This window comes from Curcuma longa, chromosome 11 (assembly GCF_044706935.1).
Source record: "Curcuma longa cultivar G26 ecotype Majalengka, Jawa Barat chromosome 11, ITB_CL_G26_1.1, whole genome shotgun sequence".
NCBI classification, from domain to species: domain Eukaryota; kingdom Viridiplantae; phylum Streptophyta; class Magnoliopsida; order Zingiberales; family Zingiberaceae; genus Curcuma; species Curcuma longa.
Genome location: NC_133871.1, coordinates 1,547,424 through 1,566,845, shown reverse-complemented (window position 1 = coordinate 1,566,845; position 19,422 = coordinate 1,547,424). Strand labels below are relative to the sequence as shown.

Below are 19,422 nucleotides of genomic sequence, written 5' to 3'. Positions count from 1 at the left end.
TTTTATATGAAAAATATCTGTATTAATAATTATGATCTTACATATAAATAATTTTAAAAATTATGATATATTACAGATTAATTTCTTGTGATAAGAGGAGTAACTTGAAATGTTACAGGAAAGAGATCTTATTGGGACCGATGCATTCACTAGAGGGGATGAATAGCGATTTTCTTTCTTTCATGTGAAATCGCAGCAAAATAGCAAAAGCAAGATTAAAGAACACAATCGCTAACCCGTTAATTTATTTGTTCTACCTCTACGAGGTGATTAGTCTGGCTTTTTCCATGCAGCATATCATTACTCTTATCTAAAAAGAAATTGAGTTGAAATTTGTTATTTTTTTATATTAAAAAGTTCTAACTTAAGTACCTTAATGATTTCCAATAATACGTTTCAAGCAATTCTATTTTAATTGTTTCTTTTATATGAAAAAGATCCGTATTAATAATCGTATGTATGAACAACTTTGGAAATCATAACGCATTATAGATTAATTTTCCCTGAGGAAAAATGAACTTAGATACTTAAAATAGATATCATATAAATAATAATAATAATAATACATTTCAAATCTTAAAAGATTAACATTACTTTTACTTTGAGTTATTAAAATGTTTAAGTTAAAACTATCTGAATGATTATGACTTCCTCTACCATACCACCCTAAGAATATATCAATATAAATTAATTTTGGCCTATAAAGTATTTTAATATAAATAAAATTGAATGCATTTCGAGAACCAAGAAGAAATTATAGTTGGAAATAGAACAAAATGTAATGTTCAAAATGTAAAATGTTCATGAATAATCTTGAGACTTACAGGAACTTGTTCATTCATTTCATTCAATACTTACCAGATTAATTAAATAAACTAACTTAAATAATTTAAAAATTAAATAAATAAATTTAAACACATAATTATTCAACTTATTAACAGTCATAAATAATTTTCACAAATAAAATTTATAAATTATGTTAACTCTTAATAAGACAAAAGAATCACTTAAAACAAACAAACAAAATTATAATATCAAATACACTAACTAAATAAGCTTTAAAATATTTTTTTTAAAAAAATTAAACAATTTTAAATTCAGCTTGACTTATCTTAATTACCTTATCAATTAAACTTAAATAACAGAAAGCTCCACTCATTTAACCAAGTTTGAACTAAACTCAAACTTATAAAAAAAATATATATCAAATCAAATTTAAACAACCATTTCAACAACTTGATATATCAACAACCATTTTGCTAGATTACCTTAACAAACGAATTAAATAATATAAAACTTGCTTATTTACCATCCTAGTTTGAAATACTCAATCATTTAGTCTAATAACCATGCATAGGAAACTGCCATGTGTAGTCTGATTAAAATAAAGAATCAAAGAAACTTAACTGTAAATCTAAACTAATTTCCCAAACAGACAATATTTTGCAAGTTATTTGACATTCGAATTACAAATCATTAATCGATTAGTATTCAGTTCTCTTCAGAAGAGAGAAAACAGATTTAATAAAGGCAATCAAAATGGCCAACAGTTTGCTATCAACACAAGTTTATCATAATGAAAATCATCTAGCAAACAAAGGAGATCCGAGGTCTCCAATACTGAGTCATTTTTTCTCGTATGATTCCTCTCTTCCAGATGAATTATTAGTCACAGCAGATTGTTTCTAAATGATGTCCAAAATCCTCTTTCCCAAAGGTTAGATTCGAAGTAACTCCATCCTCATCGATATGTATCTCAGGAATCAAGTTGTTGATGCAAGCGTACGACCTGCAATTTGTGCACAAGTTTGTCAAAAATATCCTACACAACAGCTATAACTAGAAGCAACAAAATGACAGCTGAGTTTTTGACAAGAACAAAAAGAGGGGAAAAACATTTACAAGCACTTATATGTCTTTTGCACTTATATGTGCAAAAGAGGTTGACCGCCCTTCTAAACAACAAGCTAAAATAAAGAGTTGAATTTTACATAGTTAAGTATCGTCTTTGCAAATTCTAGCCTCTTTACATAGTCAAGTATCCTCTGCAAGCTAAACTAAGACTTTGAGATATTATAGTTGAGTATTCTCTTTGCAACTCCAAGTTCAAACAAACATAATTTGATGAAATTTTGAGATATAGCCAGGAGATTACTCTATGATTGTCCTTTTCTCTCTCATCGTATAAGAAGGAATTCTCAACGTCCTTATTGATGTCATCTTGACAACAGGACTAAAAGTTTCCTTATAGTTTTCACCATGCAACAAGTCTTACTTTGTAGTGTTCTATACGACTTTTATTCGCCTTTTGCTCTAGATTAGAGACCAACTTGCAAGTGACCGAATCTGCACCCTTAGGCTTCGGTATAAGATCATTTTCTCATCTATAGTCTCCTTCCATTCTTTTGACACTTCTTGCTTCTTCAAAATAAGAAGGCTCATGAACATCTAATTGGCCAAAGAAAGAAAAAAGAATAAATGCATAACAAGGCAACAACTCAATAACAACTTAGTTTAGCCCATTTCCTTTTAAATGTTCTCAAGGCACTTTCATCCTTTTTCAATAAAAAAACATCATATCAAAGTTTAAAATGCTCCAATCACTTTGCACCATCTTAGTTGAGGAAGAAGTACCGAGTGAAGAGGATGATTCCAAAATCACACGTATGGTCATTTCCTTTATTCCCTTCATTATTTATGTATCCTTCAAAATAAACCTTGGTGGATAGAAATAAGTAGCCTCAGCAAAGACATATCAAGGATCAACAAATTTATATGTTTTCTATCTGTGCACTTCAATTCTTTCTTCCCTTCATCAGAATCAATGAAGTAACTTGCTTCACCTAGAAGTTTGACACAAAAACATGGAGCAAGGTTTTAAAATTTGTTTTGTGCCATTCGGTCTAGGGAAACATTATTTTGCCTGCAGAGCAACACAAAAAACAAGCTCGAGATGGCACCATGACAACGTTGATGACTTTACCCGAGGCTTCTATGAGATCTTAAGAAGGGGATGACTTTGCACGATGACAGCAACAACTTCATATGAAGTGCATCTACCATCAAATATTTGGTGTATCCTTCCTTGAGCTTGACTCTACAATCTCTCGTGATATACAAAGTTTACCACATAAATAGCACTAATCTTCTTGTTGCCACTTCCAATGGAGGACAAATTCCACTTTTGATAGCAACCTTCTTCTTGTCATTCTCCTGAGTAAGGCTCTTATTTTGCTAGGAATAAATGCTTCTCCCTCACCTTCCCTAAGAAAATTGTCCACCATTTGATAGCTAACGACTCCAGATGCAAGAAGATTCTACAACTCCACCAAAGATGGTTCATTTTGCCACCCCTGAACAAATGTGATGAAAAGAATATACTCTTGTTGAAGAGCAGAAATAATATACTTCTTCATTCATGCTTCTGTTATAGCCTCTTCCAGATCTGAAAGTGATATCTCTGAGCATAAATTTCAACCTTCAACAAATATTGGGAAATCTAAAGATCTTGTGTTGTATTAGATAATTAAATTTTTAAATATTGAAGATGAGCCAAGTTCCTTAGGTTGAGCAATCCATCAAGACTACTCCAAATCTCAAAAGTTAATTTGCACCTAATTATTTCCTCAAAGACATCATGAGAGACACTTAACTCAAACTCCATAGTTGCATTTAATGTCTCCCACCTCTTTAGAGCATTTGGGTCATCACCTGCGGATATCTTGGTTGCATCTCCACTGATCATATCTCATTGGTCTTCATCTACAAGATATTACTTCCTATAACTATTTCAAATCGTGTAATTGGTTGGAGTGATTAAAAATCACCACTGGCTATTGAAATCCATAGTCATTAGTCATTACCAATTGTTTTCTTCTCCAAAGGATCTTGAAAGAAAACCTTCACTGCCCTTGTGGTTTTGATGCCATGTGAAGAAAAGAGAGTAACACCTTAATGTGCCATCATTTTTGTTTAAAAGAGTCAACTAAAATACCACTAGCCCAAGATCTCTAAGTTTTGCTTAGCAGAATAACAATCAAAAGAACAAGCGAGGAAAAAAAAACTTTCACTAACCTTTGCCTGAAAATTGTCTACAAAATTTAAATGTCTACCAAAAATTCACTTTAATATTTAATAGATGGAAACTATTCTAAATAATAAGCAATGGAAGCAAGCTATGAAGAATTTAATGAAAAGCTAGTTAAAGCCCTTTCTCTAAATGATCGCTTACATAAATAATGGTAGCTGAAGTAGAGTAAAAAACTTAATTAGGGTACAACTTCATTAGAAAAGAAGAGAAGGACCAAAAGCCACAATAGTTCCTATTTGTGTGTACGTTTTTCTGATTAACAACATTTTGCCAACAACAAATATACTAGAGCTGAAAAAAAATGAAAATATGTCTAGTCCAATAACTGAAATTTAAATATCAAAAAGATCAAGTATGTGCTTGATATTCTCTATGGAATAAACTTAGATTCAAAGCACTCACGCTATGGGTAAACAGGGAACTTTAGATCATCACTTGTTTCCTCATCTGCACACCTTCTCAGAAAATAGAACTGCTGACGCAGGTGCAGAACCTGATATGTATTCAAGTTTGTCAAATTCCAAAGTAGCACCAGATTAAAAGAATGTCAGAGAAAGACTAACAAGAGAATCCATCTGAGTCTAACAAATAAAAACATTGTAATAGACTACAATCCATGTCAAACCTTTATTTCTTTCTAAGTTATACTAAATCAGTGCAAACAAATTTAAACAATGATCAATGAATAGGTCCAAGATTACAAGTATCAAAACAAGAGACAACTATAAGGGTATAAGACTATAGTGATATGAGTCAAATGACAAAATGTAAAATTTCATCAACTATATTATGATGCTTGATACAATTTCTATGTCAACAATACTATGCTTACAGAGTATCAGCTATTAAGATCAGAATTTCCGTTTGTTCCTTTTCCACACAACTAAAGTCTGACCAAATTTCACTAGCATAATAAGAATCGAGTATAATTAACTAATTCTTAGCAATCTCTTGACCTTAAAAGTAGGAAGTGAAAGAGTATAGCAGTGAAAAAAGAAGAAAGAAATGGGAATAGAAGAAAAAGGTTAAAAAGAAAACATACTACTATATGAACTAGAGAAAATGCTGAGGTCTCATACCTCAGGTCTTTACTGCAACAATGATAGCTGTTTACATCCACCATAAAAATGAAGGATAAAAATATTAATAGCCATTTGGATATCAAGGTTTAGTCTCACATCCAAGTATTAACTTATTATGATCATGTGGTGCACTTATAATGTTCTTTTATTAAAATAATATAATTTTAGCCAACTAAACTTGGTACCAGAGCAAGACAAGTCATAAGTTAGGACTTCTTTTCAAATCATCTCAAAAGGAAAGTCTAGATTTGATATGTCGACGCCGCCTCCGATCCACCCCACATATCCTCCGCTCTATATCTCAGCCTCCTCTCCACATCTCAGCTGACAGCATTCCCTCCTATTGCCCCTGACCACATTAATTTTCTATCTCATACACCCTTATCAACCCTCCCTTTCTCTGTGTTAACATGGCTACCGAAGATTCCTGATTTCACCATCATCTTTCATACTTCATTAATATATTGTTCATTTGATTTAAAATGAGAATAGATATTATCTGTTTTTCCAAAAAATCTTTCTTTTGTTGGAGTCCATGCCACACTTTTACTTAGTCTATTTGGAGAAGTTATCCCCGTTAATGACTGAAAATTTAGTCCTCCAACATTTATTCCTACTCATTTTAGATGTTCAACTCTAGTCTTACTTTTTGTTGCAACACTTTTATCACTATTCATCTATTAAAATCTTAAAAGATGGATTGGTAATGCTCTTTCTTCAAGTACTTTTTCTCTTCACTAAGGAGTAGGGGTGAGCAAAAGTTCGGTTAAACCGAACAAACCTACCGAACCGACCGAATTTAAAAATTCAATTCGGTTATTTCAAAAATTCAATTTTTTTCTAAAAAAATTGATTAATTCAATTCAATTTCAATTTTTAAATTTCTTATTCGGTTAAACCGAATAAACCAAATTAATCAAAATAAAAAAATAATTTCTAAATTTCTAAATAAATGAATTTATAAATCCCTAATTAATTAGTAAATCTCCCATAATATTTTAAAAAATTTGATTATTTCGATTAATTCGGTTGAAAATCAAATTAACCGATATTTTATCGGTTGGATTTATTCAATTTTTATTTAAAAATTCGGTCAGTTCGGTTAGTTCAAAAAAATTCGATTCGGTTAAGTTCGGTTTCGATTAATTCGATTCGATTTAACCTAATATCACCCCTAGTAAGGAAATATTGAAATTTTACTCATCTCTCCCTCTAACATCTTCTCGTCTCCCAAATTCATATCAACTTTTACTAAATTTCACTTGAATTTTTACTGTTTATGCCACATAAACATATACTACAACCTAATCTTTCTTTTTTTGCAACTCTTCCCCATTTGTCACACATCTTCATGAACTCCAATGTCCTATGGTATCTTTAGGCAGAATGAGATTAAGAAAGTTCATATTCTTTCAGAAGAATTTTCTAAGCACAGTACAAATCACCAACTTTAGCATGATATAAAATTTGGGAGAGAGATTAACTGTTGCACTAGTATCTTCAGTATCTGCAATGAGTGCCTTTTCTATTTGTTAATCTTTTTAAGTTTTGTGAAAATTGGATATCAAACAACCTTTGCACTCCTGTTTGTGCTAATAATTATATATGGGTGTATACATCCTGAGGCAATATAGAAAAAAAAAATTGTGTTAGAATCTAATAATTATATATGGGTGTATACATTTAATTCTGGGACTTAATTGTATAAACTTGAGATGGAATACTAATTGTAATAGCTAAATTAGGTGCAACCAGTTAAGTCTAGCATCTTCTTTCAACATAAATTTGCGTACAGATGGAACCAGGGAAAGAAAAGCAAACCTTGTGTTAGAATCATATAAGATATAGAATAATCCAATTTTATCCCTTTCAAATGTAATCAATGTTAGCAGTCTACATTTGTATTAAACTCGACTTCTAGTGATTCTGGGACTTAATTGTATAAACTTGAGATGGAATACTAATTGTAATAGCTAAATTAGGTGCAACCAGTTAAGTCTAGAACATCTTCTTTCAACATAAATTTGCGTACAGATGGAACCAGGGAAAGAAAAGCAAACCTCATTCTGAAGAGGATTAGCAAGATTCTCAGTAGAAAAAAGACCTTGAATTTCAACCAGCAAGTTTGCATCCTTAACCCCTGACCATGTGCTTGCAGGTAAAGCCAATAGTAGCACAGTTATAGCATCATTACTTGCTGAATGTACCATAACAGGTGCATCAAATGTGGAACTGCAAGTGCTCTCCGCCACTGATGCTGATGCAGGTACCAATATATTAATTCCCTGTTCATTGCCACCTGAAATTGATGTACCAGAGATAGCTGTTGGATTATCATTGTCGGCCTTCACGCATGTAACACTTGTACCTTTGAAACCAATTCCTGTTCTACATACTGAGACTCCTGGAAGTAATCCTGCTCCTTGGCAACATACAGTTGCAATATCCTCTTTAAGATTGCCATTTGTGATTGAAGATGATAATATGTCTGTTACATATCTAAATAGCACAGTCTCATGAACTTGCTTCAGTATCTCTCCCTGGAATTCAAAATGTTCATGAGGAAGATCAGAAGTGTAGCACAATGGGAAAATGGGAGTAGTAGTAAAGGAAGAAAGACCTTCAGAGCAAGTCTTTCTTTCTCCTCATTGCTCAAGGTAGATCCATCTTCATCTCGACTCCTAACCTCAAGAAACTGTTTAATAAAATCTCCAGCACATGCAGGTAAGGACTTCAACACACGATAAAGAACTTGGGAAGCACTTTTTAGGTCCTCAGATTTCAAGAGAATAGGTACATCATTAATCAAATATTTAGCAATGCTCAACCAGGTTTCATCTCTGCAGTTCTAAAGACAATCCAGAATTTACAGAAATTTATTAATTGTGAAAATGAAAAATCATTTAAATCTAGATGAACAACTTTCTATGAGGCTGAAGATGAAAACATTTTGTAGATCTTCACACTTTAAAAGAATAGGTATATCATTAATCAAGTATTTGGCAATGCTCAGCCAGCTTTCGTCTCAGCAGCTCTAAAGATATTACAGAATCCAAACAAAATTATTAACCGTGAAGATAGAAAATCATTAAACCTAGATGAACAACTTTCCATGAGGCCTAAGTGGACACATTATATTCATTATTTTCACTCATTAAAACATACATTTTTTCCTCATTAATATATTAATTGTCTATGGTACAATGGTTATTAGCAAACCAATATGATGCACTCTTCATCACAGCCCAAGTGCACAGGTGACTGCCAGTTATATGCTGACAGGTCAATAATAGCATGAATCTAAGTATGCAGATGCAATTTATAGCTTCAGTGAGGTACTTAACTACTTATTACACAGGACAATGGAGTTATATGAGTTTGCAATTGGAAACATATTGCCTGAAGCTATCTAAGAAACATCCTCATACTCCTACTAGATATCTAAGTTCTATTTGACAAACCTACGTGTTCACAGAAAAAAGTCTATCATCTCTTTGTGAGAGAAAACAGGAAAGGAAGGTTAAGCTACAATAGGGTATTCGAATGCTGAAAATGAAAAGAGAGAGATTCATTTGGAGGCTCCATTTGGATTTCTCTGAAAAATTCCTTGCACATGATGATTGACAACCTTTAGAAACAATTTTTTCACTTGTTTTATTTTGACTGCACCTATTTTCTTTGAATATTCCTACAAAACACATTTCACAAATAGTTTTCATTTACTTCAAGAAGAAAAAATAAAATAAGTGGAAAACTTTTTCCTAGTCAAATGCAGCTTTAATTTCTTTACCAGTGTATAAAGCAATGATGGTGCTTTCACATAACCTGAAATAAGCATAAACCTGGGAGGAAAAGGCAAAATGATGAATGAGATTTGAGTTTAGAACTAAAAACTGAGAAATATGAATAAAGTGATGCACTGTTTTAGTAGCAAAGTAGAACTATAAACATCGCTAACAAAGTAATTGAGGAAATTATGTTTTACATGTTATAAATATTATATAATACTAAGCAATCACATATATCTTGGTGATTCTTTTTGCTGACTTGTAACAGAATCATAGAATTCAACAACTATATTCATTAATGGAATGTGTAACATTGACTAGTATTGTATATTATAGGTAGTTATGTGCAAATAAATCAAATATAACTCATTCACATTCATGATGGATAGCTTTCTGATCTTATACAGGTATATTGATCCACAGGTTAGGAGCCAAAGGACTATTTGGTTTCATAAAAGTTGAGATTTTTATTCAAGCCATGTGTGTGATTATTATTTTTTTACTTAACATGGGCATGCTTGTGTGGAATTTTATTTAAGAATTATAATTAGGTTGCAAGCAACAAGAGGAAAGGAATTAAAGTTGATCAGCAAAGACTCTGTTAAGCATGAAAAACTTTACCCCCTACGATGCCCAGTTGCATTATCAATTGTATCCATTGCTTCCCAAAGAAGAGCAAGTGGAACCCAATGAGGAGGATATTTGAAACGGGCTACATCAAGGATTAGTACCATATCACTTTCTGCATGATATCCACCAATTGGTGAAAAATGGCCAATCCCAGTCTGCAAATGAAACAAAAACAAATATTAAGTATTCCTCACCCTACAACAACAATACATTAATTGTAGAAGCACAAAATATTTTAGTGTCCAAAATAGCTCCTGATACGCTATGGAAATAAAAACCATCAATGCTAGTTCTGAACCTAATGAAAAAAGTTGAAGGTTGCTTTAGCCTAGACAGCTAGCATTAAGGGTGTGTCTACTTGAGGGGAGGAAAGGGGAAAGAAAGGAAGAGTGCTAGAGAAAGGAGAAGGGGACAGAAGAGAGAGGTTATCGGTATCCTTTGTTTTGATTTCTTGAAAAAAGATGAAAGAATGAAAAACAAGAGAAAATGACAAATTTAAACCTTAACTGATTTTCTCAAAACTTTTCAATGCTTTCATACCTCCTTCGTCCACTTCTGGACAGAACCAAATCTAGCAAAAGGAACTTTTTATTCCTCCTTTCTGTTCTACTACTGAGGTAAGCAAGGGAACTTGACTGTTTTCATCCTCCTTTCCTTCTATTTGGGCTCCCTTCCCCTCAAATAGACACACCTTAAATATTATTCAAAACTTATGAAAGCACCACAAAATAGTTGGGATAAACACAGCTTGATGATCATGTGTAGAAAACTAAATCAAGGAATGGTGAGGATTCTAGTTGCAATAACAATGTTGGGGAGCTCTCATATGCCTTTGAAATGAACTGTGAAAGCTTGCAAAATGCCTCAAAGTACGTCTCTGATCTGGAGACCCTATGTTGAAGACTTGGAGTATTCCTCCTCTTTTCATGTTGACAATTTTTTATAAATATCTAAAAATTCTCATTGTAGCCAACCCCACCTAAATGGGATAAGGCTTGGTTGTTGTTGTTTAGTATCTAAAAATTCTCATTGTCATTTCTGACCCGTTGAACTTTTGCCCTTCTCTGCCAGTTGGCAATGCTCAAGTAGGATAAGTGGCAAGTCTTCTCCACCACAGGAGATAGAGCATGAATCTCAGCTAAGGAAAAAATTTTCCAAATTTAGAGGTTAAAAAGGATGCCTTCTTTAATGCTTGCCACCTGATAGCATCAGACCAACTACCAAGCTGCCTGTGTAGAATTTTCATCTTCTTCACCCAAGGAGTAAAAAGAACTATAGTGTGTAATTGCCAACAACCATGGACCAAGTCAAGAAAATCCCATCATGCAGCTAGTTATCTGTTGATCGTCTAGTTTACACATAGAACACAAATTCTTAATATTATACAAAATTAAAAAGACAACCCAAAGCTTGGACCACTTGGTGCCAGGGTTGTTGCTATCCTATGTCTTGTTATAGGTGGTACACAAGCCCTGTAATCTTGTAAAGCAAAATGTAAGCAACCTTATCAAATTGAGTGTATGCTTATGCCATCAATGGCCAAATCAATATTGCATCAACATTGGGAAAAATATTCATAATACATAATTTCTTTAAGTATAAAATCTCATGCAGTTTCACAAAAGCCATATTACTCACATCACATATGCACAACTAGCACTCCAATTTGGTTAAGCCAATATTTTTTTGAAGTTAGAAAGACACCTGTTTTAAAGGTTTCCTACTGTATGATGCTATCAGATGACAGTCTTCTGAAGAAGAACATTTGATAACATTGTGACGAAAATCATCAATGTTGCATTGGTTTGTACGAAAAGCTTCAACTTTAGCTCCTGCACATTGAGCCAAGCAAGCCACTTTACCAAACGTGATACCTTCAGCCTTAACTTTCTCCAAAGGTTCACAACAATCCAACATGGTCTCATCATACCATCTCCAAGGACCTAAAATGTCAACAGAAAACTATTCAAATAAGAATTAACTAGATGATACAAAACCATGATAAAAAAATAACTTTTGTTAGTTTAATTTCTGCTAATCCATCATCGGGCAAAGTATATTATGGCTTAAAACCAAATATGAAATAGCTTATATTGTCTAGCGATTGTTATATGTTTGGAATGAGAAAGTTATTTTATTCAATACGGGAAATAAGATTAACCCATGGCCAAAATATTTCAAAATAAAATGATCAAAGATGAAAACTTGTGATAATTCAACACAAATTTCTCAACTAATGCATGATTTATATAGAAATGAACCTAGGGAAGCAAATACTGACAAATTTAGTAATGATCAACGTGTTAATTAATGAACAACTAGTACCTTTCCACTTTCTACGCGGATCTATAGCAAGGGCATTCAATACCATAGATAAACTGGCCAACCCACAAAATGCGGGCTCTGACTGGGTTTGGAAGTGAGAAATTAATTTAAAGAAGCCCTCCATAGTTCCATCTTGAAGAGCTTCACAGAATAATCTCTGAAAGTTTCCCAAAGAGAAAAAGTATTACAATAGGCTTCAAAAGAAAGGTTTTAGGAACTATTAAAAGCTTATGTTCTATCCTAGCACAAAAGGTAAAGACCTGAAAAGCTAAAGCACATAAAAAATTTATTAAGCCAACATGATCATTTAGATTTGCTCAAGCATTAGTTTGAGATAATTTGAGTTGGCATGCTATAGTAAGAATTGTAATACCTATACAAGACTTGCCATGAAACAGATAAATTTGTATGAAACTAGTTTTTGGACAATGATTTTCTTCTCATGATCATTATAGAATGGGAATTATAACATATATAGATCATGAAAATGCCATCATCTTCAAAAAGTAACAAAGTATTGGGAATATCTTCTTCCAAATAGAATGTTAGGAATACATCATCCAAATTATTCCAAAAAAAGGCAAGGAACTCTACACTCCCTCCCTCCCTCCCTCCAACAAGCTAGAACATATATGTTGATCTTTCCCAGCTCACTCACTCAATCTTCAAAATTTGGTCCATGAAGACTCTTAGAATGCTAGTTATTTGCTCCTTGATAGGAATATCTGTCATACATACACTCCCATCACTAAATTTCTCCTTGATGAAATGGTGGTCAACTTCAGCATGTTCTCTTCGGTCATGATGACAAGATTATGGGCTACACTTAGAACTGCATTGTTATCATACTATAACTTTATAGGAGAGCTGCTAGGGACTTTTAGTTCATTTAGAAGCCTCCCTAATCATATTCCATCAAATATACTATGAACCAATGCCGTATTCAGCCTCTACACTATCTCTTGCAACCACTGACTCTATAGGTGTATCAAACTAGTTTGCATGTCTCTTGAAGAAGATCAAGAATGTACTTCCTTATGAAATGGTAATTTCAACCTTGTTTCTAGCTACATCCATACCAAGGAAGTATTTCAGAACCCTAAGATCCTTTGGTTCGAACACAACTACCCCAAGATCCTTTGGTCTTGAACGCAACTGCAAGGCATCTTTAAACCCAATTCTTCATAATTAAAGGTGCTTTTACTCATTAAATGTAACGACCCGGCCCCTCGGCCCCTTGGGCGGCCCAACTAGCGGCCCAACTGGCGGCCCAATCGGCGGTCGCTTGGGCGGCCCAACTAGCGGGGCCCCTTGGCGACCCCTATGTCATTAATCGACGACCCTCGGCCGTGTCGTTACTCACTAGGACTTTCCACCCCTGGCCAGTGGATTTTTGCCTTCCCCAGGATTCGAACTCTAGACCTCCAGGATAAGTACTAGAGTTTATGAATCCTGGTAGCCAAAAATCCACTGGCCAGGGGGTGGAAAGTCCTAGTGAGTAACGACACGGCCGAGGGTCGTCGATTAACGACATAGGGGTCGCCAAGGGGGCCGCTGGTTGGGCCGCCCAAGCGACCGCCGATTGGGCCGCCAGTTGGGCCGCTAGTTGGGCCGCCCAAGGGGCCGAGGGGCCGGGTCGTTACAATAAAAAGGCGCCTTTTTATTGTAACGACCCGGCCCTTGGGCGGCCCAACTAGCGGCCCAACCGGCGATCCCTTGGGCGGCCCAACTAGCGGCCCCCTTGGCGACCCCTATGTCGTCAATCGACGACCCTCGGCCGTGCCGTTACTCACTAGGTCTTTCCACCCCTGGCCAGTGGATTTTTGCCTCCCCAGGATTCGAACTCTAGACCTCAGGATAAGTACTAGAGTTTATGAATCCTGGTAGCCAGAAGTGAGAGCCTCTCACTTGGCTACCAGGATTCATAAACTCTAGTACTTATCCTGGAGGTCTAGAGTTCGAATCCTGGGGAGGCAAAAATCCACTGGCCAGGGGTGGAAAGACCTAGTGAGTAACGGCACGGCCGAGGGTCGTCGATTGACGACATGGGTCGCCAAGGGGGCCGCTGTTGGGCCGCCCAAGGGATCGCCGGTTGGGCCGCTAGTTGGGCCGCCCAAGGGGTCGGGTCGTTACATTAAAGGTTTGAAATTTTTACTATTTTTAAAGTGGGAATAATATTCTGTGTGTACAAGAGATACAATGAGTAGAAGAGAAGACAAAGATGATAGAGAATTCGAATTTTAAATTATGGTACATAGAAAACAAAGGGGGATATACAGTAGTAGTGGTTCCATAACTCCCAAGATAGTGATGACAAAAAAAACTATTAATGTAATTAGCATATATGCACCTCAAGTAAGATTAGATGAAAACACCAACGCTAAGTTTTAGGACAACTTAAGATGAGGTATTACAAAATATTCCGTCAAACGAAATGATTTTAATAGGAGAAGATCTAAATGAGCATGTCAGAGTGAAAAATGAAAAATATGATAGAATGCATGATGGTTATGGGTTTGGAACAAGAAATGAAGAAGGAAAAACTATATTGAATTTTGCAATAACATATGACCTTATACTAGCAAATACATTTTTTTAAAAAAGAGAACACTTGGTCACATTCAAAGTGGAAATAATAAGCAGCAAATTGACTTTCTTATGGTTAGGAGGAAAAATAGAAAGATTTATAAAGATTGTAAAGTCATCCCTAGAGAAATCTTAACTACCCAACATAAGTTAATAATATTGGATATGCGCCTCAAGCATAGTATCAATAGAAGGCAAATATATACGACTCCCAAAATTAAATGGTAAAAGTTAAAGGATGAAAAATAAAACATATTTAAATAGAGGATAGGAGAACAAGTATTAAAAAAAATACACGGTGACTCAAATACGATATGAGATAAGATGACATTAAAGCTGAAAATAATAGTCAAGGTGTACTTGATGAGTCAATGGGTTGTGCGCCACCAAGTAAAAAATCTTGGTGGTGAAATGAGAAAGCACAGGAGAAAGTGAACGAACAACGAACAACCTATAAAGTATTATATACTTATAAGAACAAAAAAAATTTTAAAAAATATACAATAGCCAAGAAAGAGACCAAGAAAGTAGTGAATAAAGCAAAAAAAATGAAACCTATGAAAGCTTATATTGAAAATTGGATACAAAAGGGGAAAAAGGATATTTACACAATAGCTAAAGTGAGTGAGAAGAAGATAAAAGATTTTATCCAAATAAGATGTATTAAAAATGAATGCATAAAGTACTATTAAACGATGATAAAATAAAAGGACGATAGAAGAAGTATTTTCATCAACTTCTTAATGAAAGTTTAAGTGAACAATTAACTTAGTAATTTAAGTAGGTTCGATGAGTATAAAAATTTAAATTTTTATCGTAGAATTTAAACTTCAAAAGTAGAATATAATTTAAATGGGATACAAAATGGAAAACTAATTAGACCTGATGATATTCCGATAGAGGTATGGAAGTACCTAAGAAAATAAGATATTGAATGACTTACAAAGTTATTCAAGTTGATATTGAAAATAAAAAAAATGTCTGATCAATGGAAGATAAGTACTCTAGTTCCCTTATATAAGAACAAAGGAGACATACAAAATTATGCAAACTATAAGAGTATTAAACTAATGAGTCATATCATAAAACTTTAAAAATAATAATAAAAAAATAAGGAAGGAGACCACGATAATCGAAAATCAATTTGGATTTATGCTTAAAAGATCGACAACAGAAGTTATATATCTTCTCAGATAACTAATTAAAAAGTATCAAGAACAAAAGCAAAACTTACACATGGTATTTCTTAACCTAGAAAAAAATTTGTGATAAAGTTCTAAGGAAAATTATATGAAAAATTCTAGAAAAGAGAGGTGTTAGCATAGCGTATATTAAACTCATTAAGGATATGTATGAGAATGTAATGACAAGAGCGAAAACTTCAAGTAGATTAATTGAGAATGTAATGATAAGAGTGAAGACTTCAAGTGGATTAACCAAAGCGTTTTCCATAAGAATAGGATTACATCAAAGATCAATTCTAAATCTCTATATTTTTACACTAATCATGGACGAACTCACTAGACACATCCAAAATATAGTATTGTGGTGTTTGTTGTTTACAGATGATATCATTTTAGTAGATAAGATCCGTGAAGGACTAAATGCTAAACTCGAATCATGGCAGGAAACACTAGAAGTGAGATTTTAGACTTAATAGACTAAAGACAGAATATATAGAATTTAAGTTTAGTAATATTAGATGTAATAAGATAATTGTTAAGATAAAAGATGATAAGGTGTTTGTAACTGAGAGATTCAAGTATTTAAAATCATTTTTGCAAAAGAATGAAATGATTGAAAGAGATGTGTTACATAGAATACAAACAGGATGGTTAAAATGGAGAAAAGTGTCAGGTGTTCTTTGTGATTGTAAAGTACCTGTAAGACTAAAAAAAAATTATAAAACGACAGTTAGACATGCTATGTTATATGGAATTGAATGTTGGGCTATGACTCGAGCATATGAGCAGAAGATGAAAGTTGTAGAAATGAGGATATTAAGGTGGATATGCGGACATACAAAGATAGACTAAATAAGAAATGAAAATATTAGAGAGAAAGTCGGGGTTGCACCTATTGAGGAAAAACTTTGAGAGACACGTTTAAAAAGATGGTACGGGCATGTATGTAGATGACTAATAGATGCTCTAGTTAGGTGAAGTGAAACTATGATAAATATACACATCAAACGAAGAAAATTAAAGAAGACTTAGTTAGCAACAATATAACAAGATTAATTTATTTAAATATAAATGATTATATAGTAGTGAATAAAGCTCAATGACATAGAAGGATCTATATAGCCACCTAATGGGATAAGGCTTAGTTGTTGTTATTTAAAGTGCTAAGAGAGGGTGTGATTTGATCGAACCTATATAAGCTCATGTCTATTTACCACACTTAAGCAAACTTTTCAAACCATTCTGTAGGAAATTGTTTCAGTAGAGAGATTTTTCAATCTAAACACAAAGTTACCTTCCTTTACAAAACTAGGAGCTCATATATGTCATAATTCAGAAATGCATTCTACATATCCAGTTGTTGTAGAGGCCAATTAAGAGTCCATGTTAATGATAAAAGCACTCTCTTGCTATATAATTTTGGCTATACTATATGTCTAGGTAAAGTGTTTAGCAACAAGTCTTGCCTTGTACTGGTTGACACTTCCATCTGTATTGCACTTCACTATGAAAACTCACTTATATCCCACTGTTTTCTTCCTTTCAGGTAATTCTATAATGTTCCAACTAGCTTCTTTCTAGTGCACCAATCTCTTCTTGCACTGCTATTCTTAACTTGGAGAGAACAAAAGTTTTTGTATGTACTTCAGTATCTTTGTCTTGGACAACGGGATAGTAAAGACCTGAAATTTAGAAGATAGCTTCTCATAAAGAAAAAAAAATTGATATACGATGGTATAGGACGTTCGGTGCAGGATCAGACCACTTTCCTAAAACCTATTGGAGGTACAAACCTAGGCCTTTTCTCTGAAGTACAAGATCAAGCTCAACTAGTTCCTTACTCAGTTCAGCATCAGGACGTGAACTCGGAGTGAAACAAAATGGAAAAGAAAGAAATTATCTTGGGGAAAGACATGCTGGTAGAAAAGGAATATAGAGAAATTCACTAAATAGTAATAACTAATTTTCACCCTATCATTCCTTGAAATTTGTTATCTATGACCTCGAACAAACATCAGATGTGCATCATTTAGGCATGGGCATAAATAGTGCCAAAAACCCAAAACGTTACTATCAAACTCATACATGAATTAAAAGTAGGAACCCTAAATGCATCCGGAAACAAACGGCAAAGACGTGAAAGATTAATCAGTCCGTGCGGACAACCAAAGGACGCAAAATCCCTTGGAATCAAGAACAGGAAGCGGGATCCAAGTAAGGGCGTGATCAAGAACACCTTTCCTTCGGGGGAGGGAAACTCGATCGCCGGCGGAGAAGGAAGTACTCGCCGGTAAAAGCTTGCGACCGCCATGGCGTCGGTCGGTCTTCAGTCGCCTCCCCACTCGAATCGCTCTCGCCCGCTTCCTTCTAGGATCGATCGCCTTCGCGGGTCGGTTGCTGGTTGAGCAAAAAAATTTGATTAAATTGAATAATTCGAATCGATTGAATTAAAAAATTCAATTCAGTTATTTTGAAATTTTAATTATTTTTTTAAAAAATTAATTAATTTAATTCGATTTTGATTTTAAAATTTTTATTTAATTAAATTGAATAAATCAAATTAATTAAATTAAAAAATAATTTATAAATTTTAAGTAAATAAATTTATAAATCTCTAATTAATTAGTAAAATTTTTATAATATTTAAAAATTTTAATTAATTCGGTTAATTCGATTGAAAACTAAATTAATCGATAAAATATCAGTTTGATTTATTCGATTTTTATTGAAAAATTCGGTTGGTTCAGTTGTTTCGAAAAAAAATAATTTATTCAATTTTCGATTAATTTAGTTCAATTTGATTCGATTTTAATCGAATACTCAACCTTACCATTGACTCCTTTTTGTAGACTCGCTAGTTGGTTACTAATTTATTTTATTTTTAAAATAATAATAATAATAATTTAGATATAAATTTTCAAATAAATAAATATTTCATTTTCAATTACAAATAATTCCCCTATTTTTTGCAATTACAAAAAATCATTTCAAATAAATTAGAAAATGGCTTCTTCTTTTGACATTATGAATTCCCTACTTTATCCTTGTGAAAACCCACGAGGTAGTTTGTTGTTGCTACAATGTGGAAGGAGCATAACAATAAGGTCGATCAAGGTTCATGGCGGCACCCAACTAGGGCTACAGACAAATCAGTACCAAACAAAAAATGTACCAAACAAGCTCACATATGAGAAGGTATTTAGTAGTTATCGCGATTCAAACCTTATTATAGGGTGACAATCTTACCGCCTACTACCAACTCGACTACATCCTAAGTAATATAATAAGATTGAAGAATGCTCCTATTACTTTGTTTTCACAAAATAAAGCCTCTTCGATCACTGATTCATCATACCTTTTATACTGCCCTTATTAGGGTAGTAATTTTTCAATAATAATTATTTTATCGCAACGACTGCTTTCATTCCTTAATAGCTTCTACACTATAACAGCTAAATGTGCATCCCTTGTCGCTTCACAATCGACTCCTCTTCCCAAATCTGTCAACTCCCTATCAAATACTCAAATGCTAAACTTCTCCTGGTTACTCGAGCACAGTAGTTGCGTCACAATATCCCTGAGCACCGTGCCTTCCCCTAATTCCTCTGGGACTTAGCCTGAGCTCCCTAGTCATTCGAGCTTGGGGTTTCCATTTTCACTTGGGCGTGACATGACTCAGGGGTTGGGTTTGTGGCTAATCTAGTTCAGAAAGTGGCCTATCGTGTTGCCGATGTGGT

At 33.9% G+C, this 19,422-nt stretch overlaps 1 protein-coding gene across 2 annotated transcripts; it reads right to left on the bottom strand.

Annotated features, from left to right (window-relative positions):
- Window positions 1–1,443: 1,443 nt before the first annotated feature.
- On the bottom strand, window positions 1,444–18,072 carry LOC141838504 (glutathione gamma-glutamylcysteinyltransferase 1-like). 2 transcript variants are annotated; one of them, XM_074726010.1, is made up of 10 exons: window positions 17,922–18,072; window positions 11,916–12,072; window positions 11,295–11,533; window positions 9,582–9,745; window positions 8,963–9,014; window positions 7,793–8,020; window positions 7,541–7,712; window positions 7,233–7,471; window positions 4,493–4,583; window positions 1,444–1,789 (listed from the first exon to the last, which is right to left on the bottom strand). In XM_074726010.1, the coding sequence occupies exons 1-9, from the start codon at window positions 17,994–17,996 to the stop codon at window positions 4,494–4,496; spliced, it is 1,416 nt and encodes a 471-aa protein (XP_074582111.1). In that variant the 5' UTR covers window positions 17,997–18,072; the 3' UTR covers window positions 1,444–1,789; window position 4,493. The 2 variants fall into 2 exon arrangements, with proteins under 2 accessions (XP_074582111.1, XP_074582110.1); XM_074726009.1 differs by having other exon boundaries at window positions 7,233–7,712.
- Between the last annotated feature and the right edge of the window lie 1,350 nt (window positions 18,073–19,422).

Coding starts and splice junctions, on each gene's coding strand:
- LOC141838504 (XM_074726009.1), bottom strand. CDS start 17,996: ATGGCGGTCGCAAGCTTTTACCGGCGAGTACTTCCTTCTCCGCCGGCG. Junction 12,073..17,921: donor TTCCCTCCCCCGAAGGAAAG/GTGTTCTTGATC, acceptor GGAAACTTTCAG/AGATTATTCTGTGAAGCTCT. Junction 11,534..11,915: donor TCCGCGTAGAAAGTGGAAAG/GTACTAGTTGTT, acceptor TTGACATTTTAG/GTCCTTGGAGATGGTATGAT.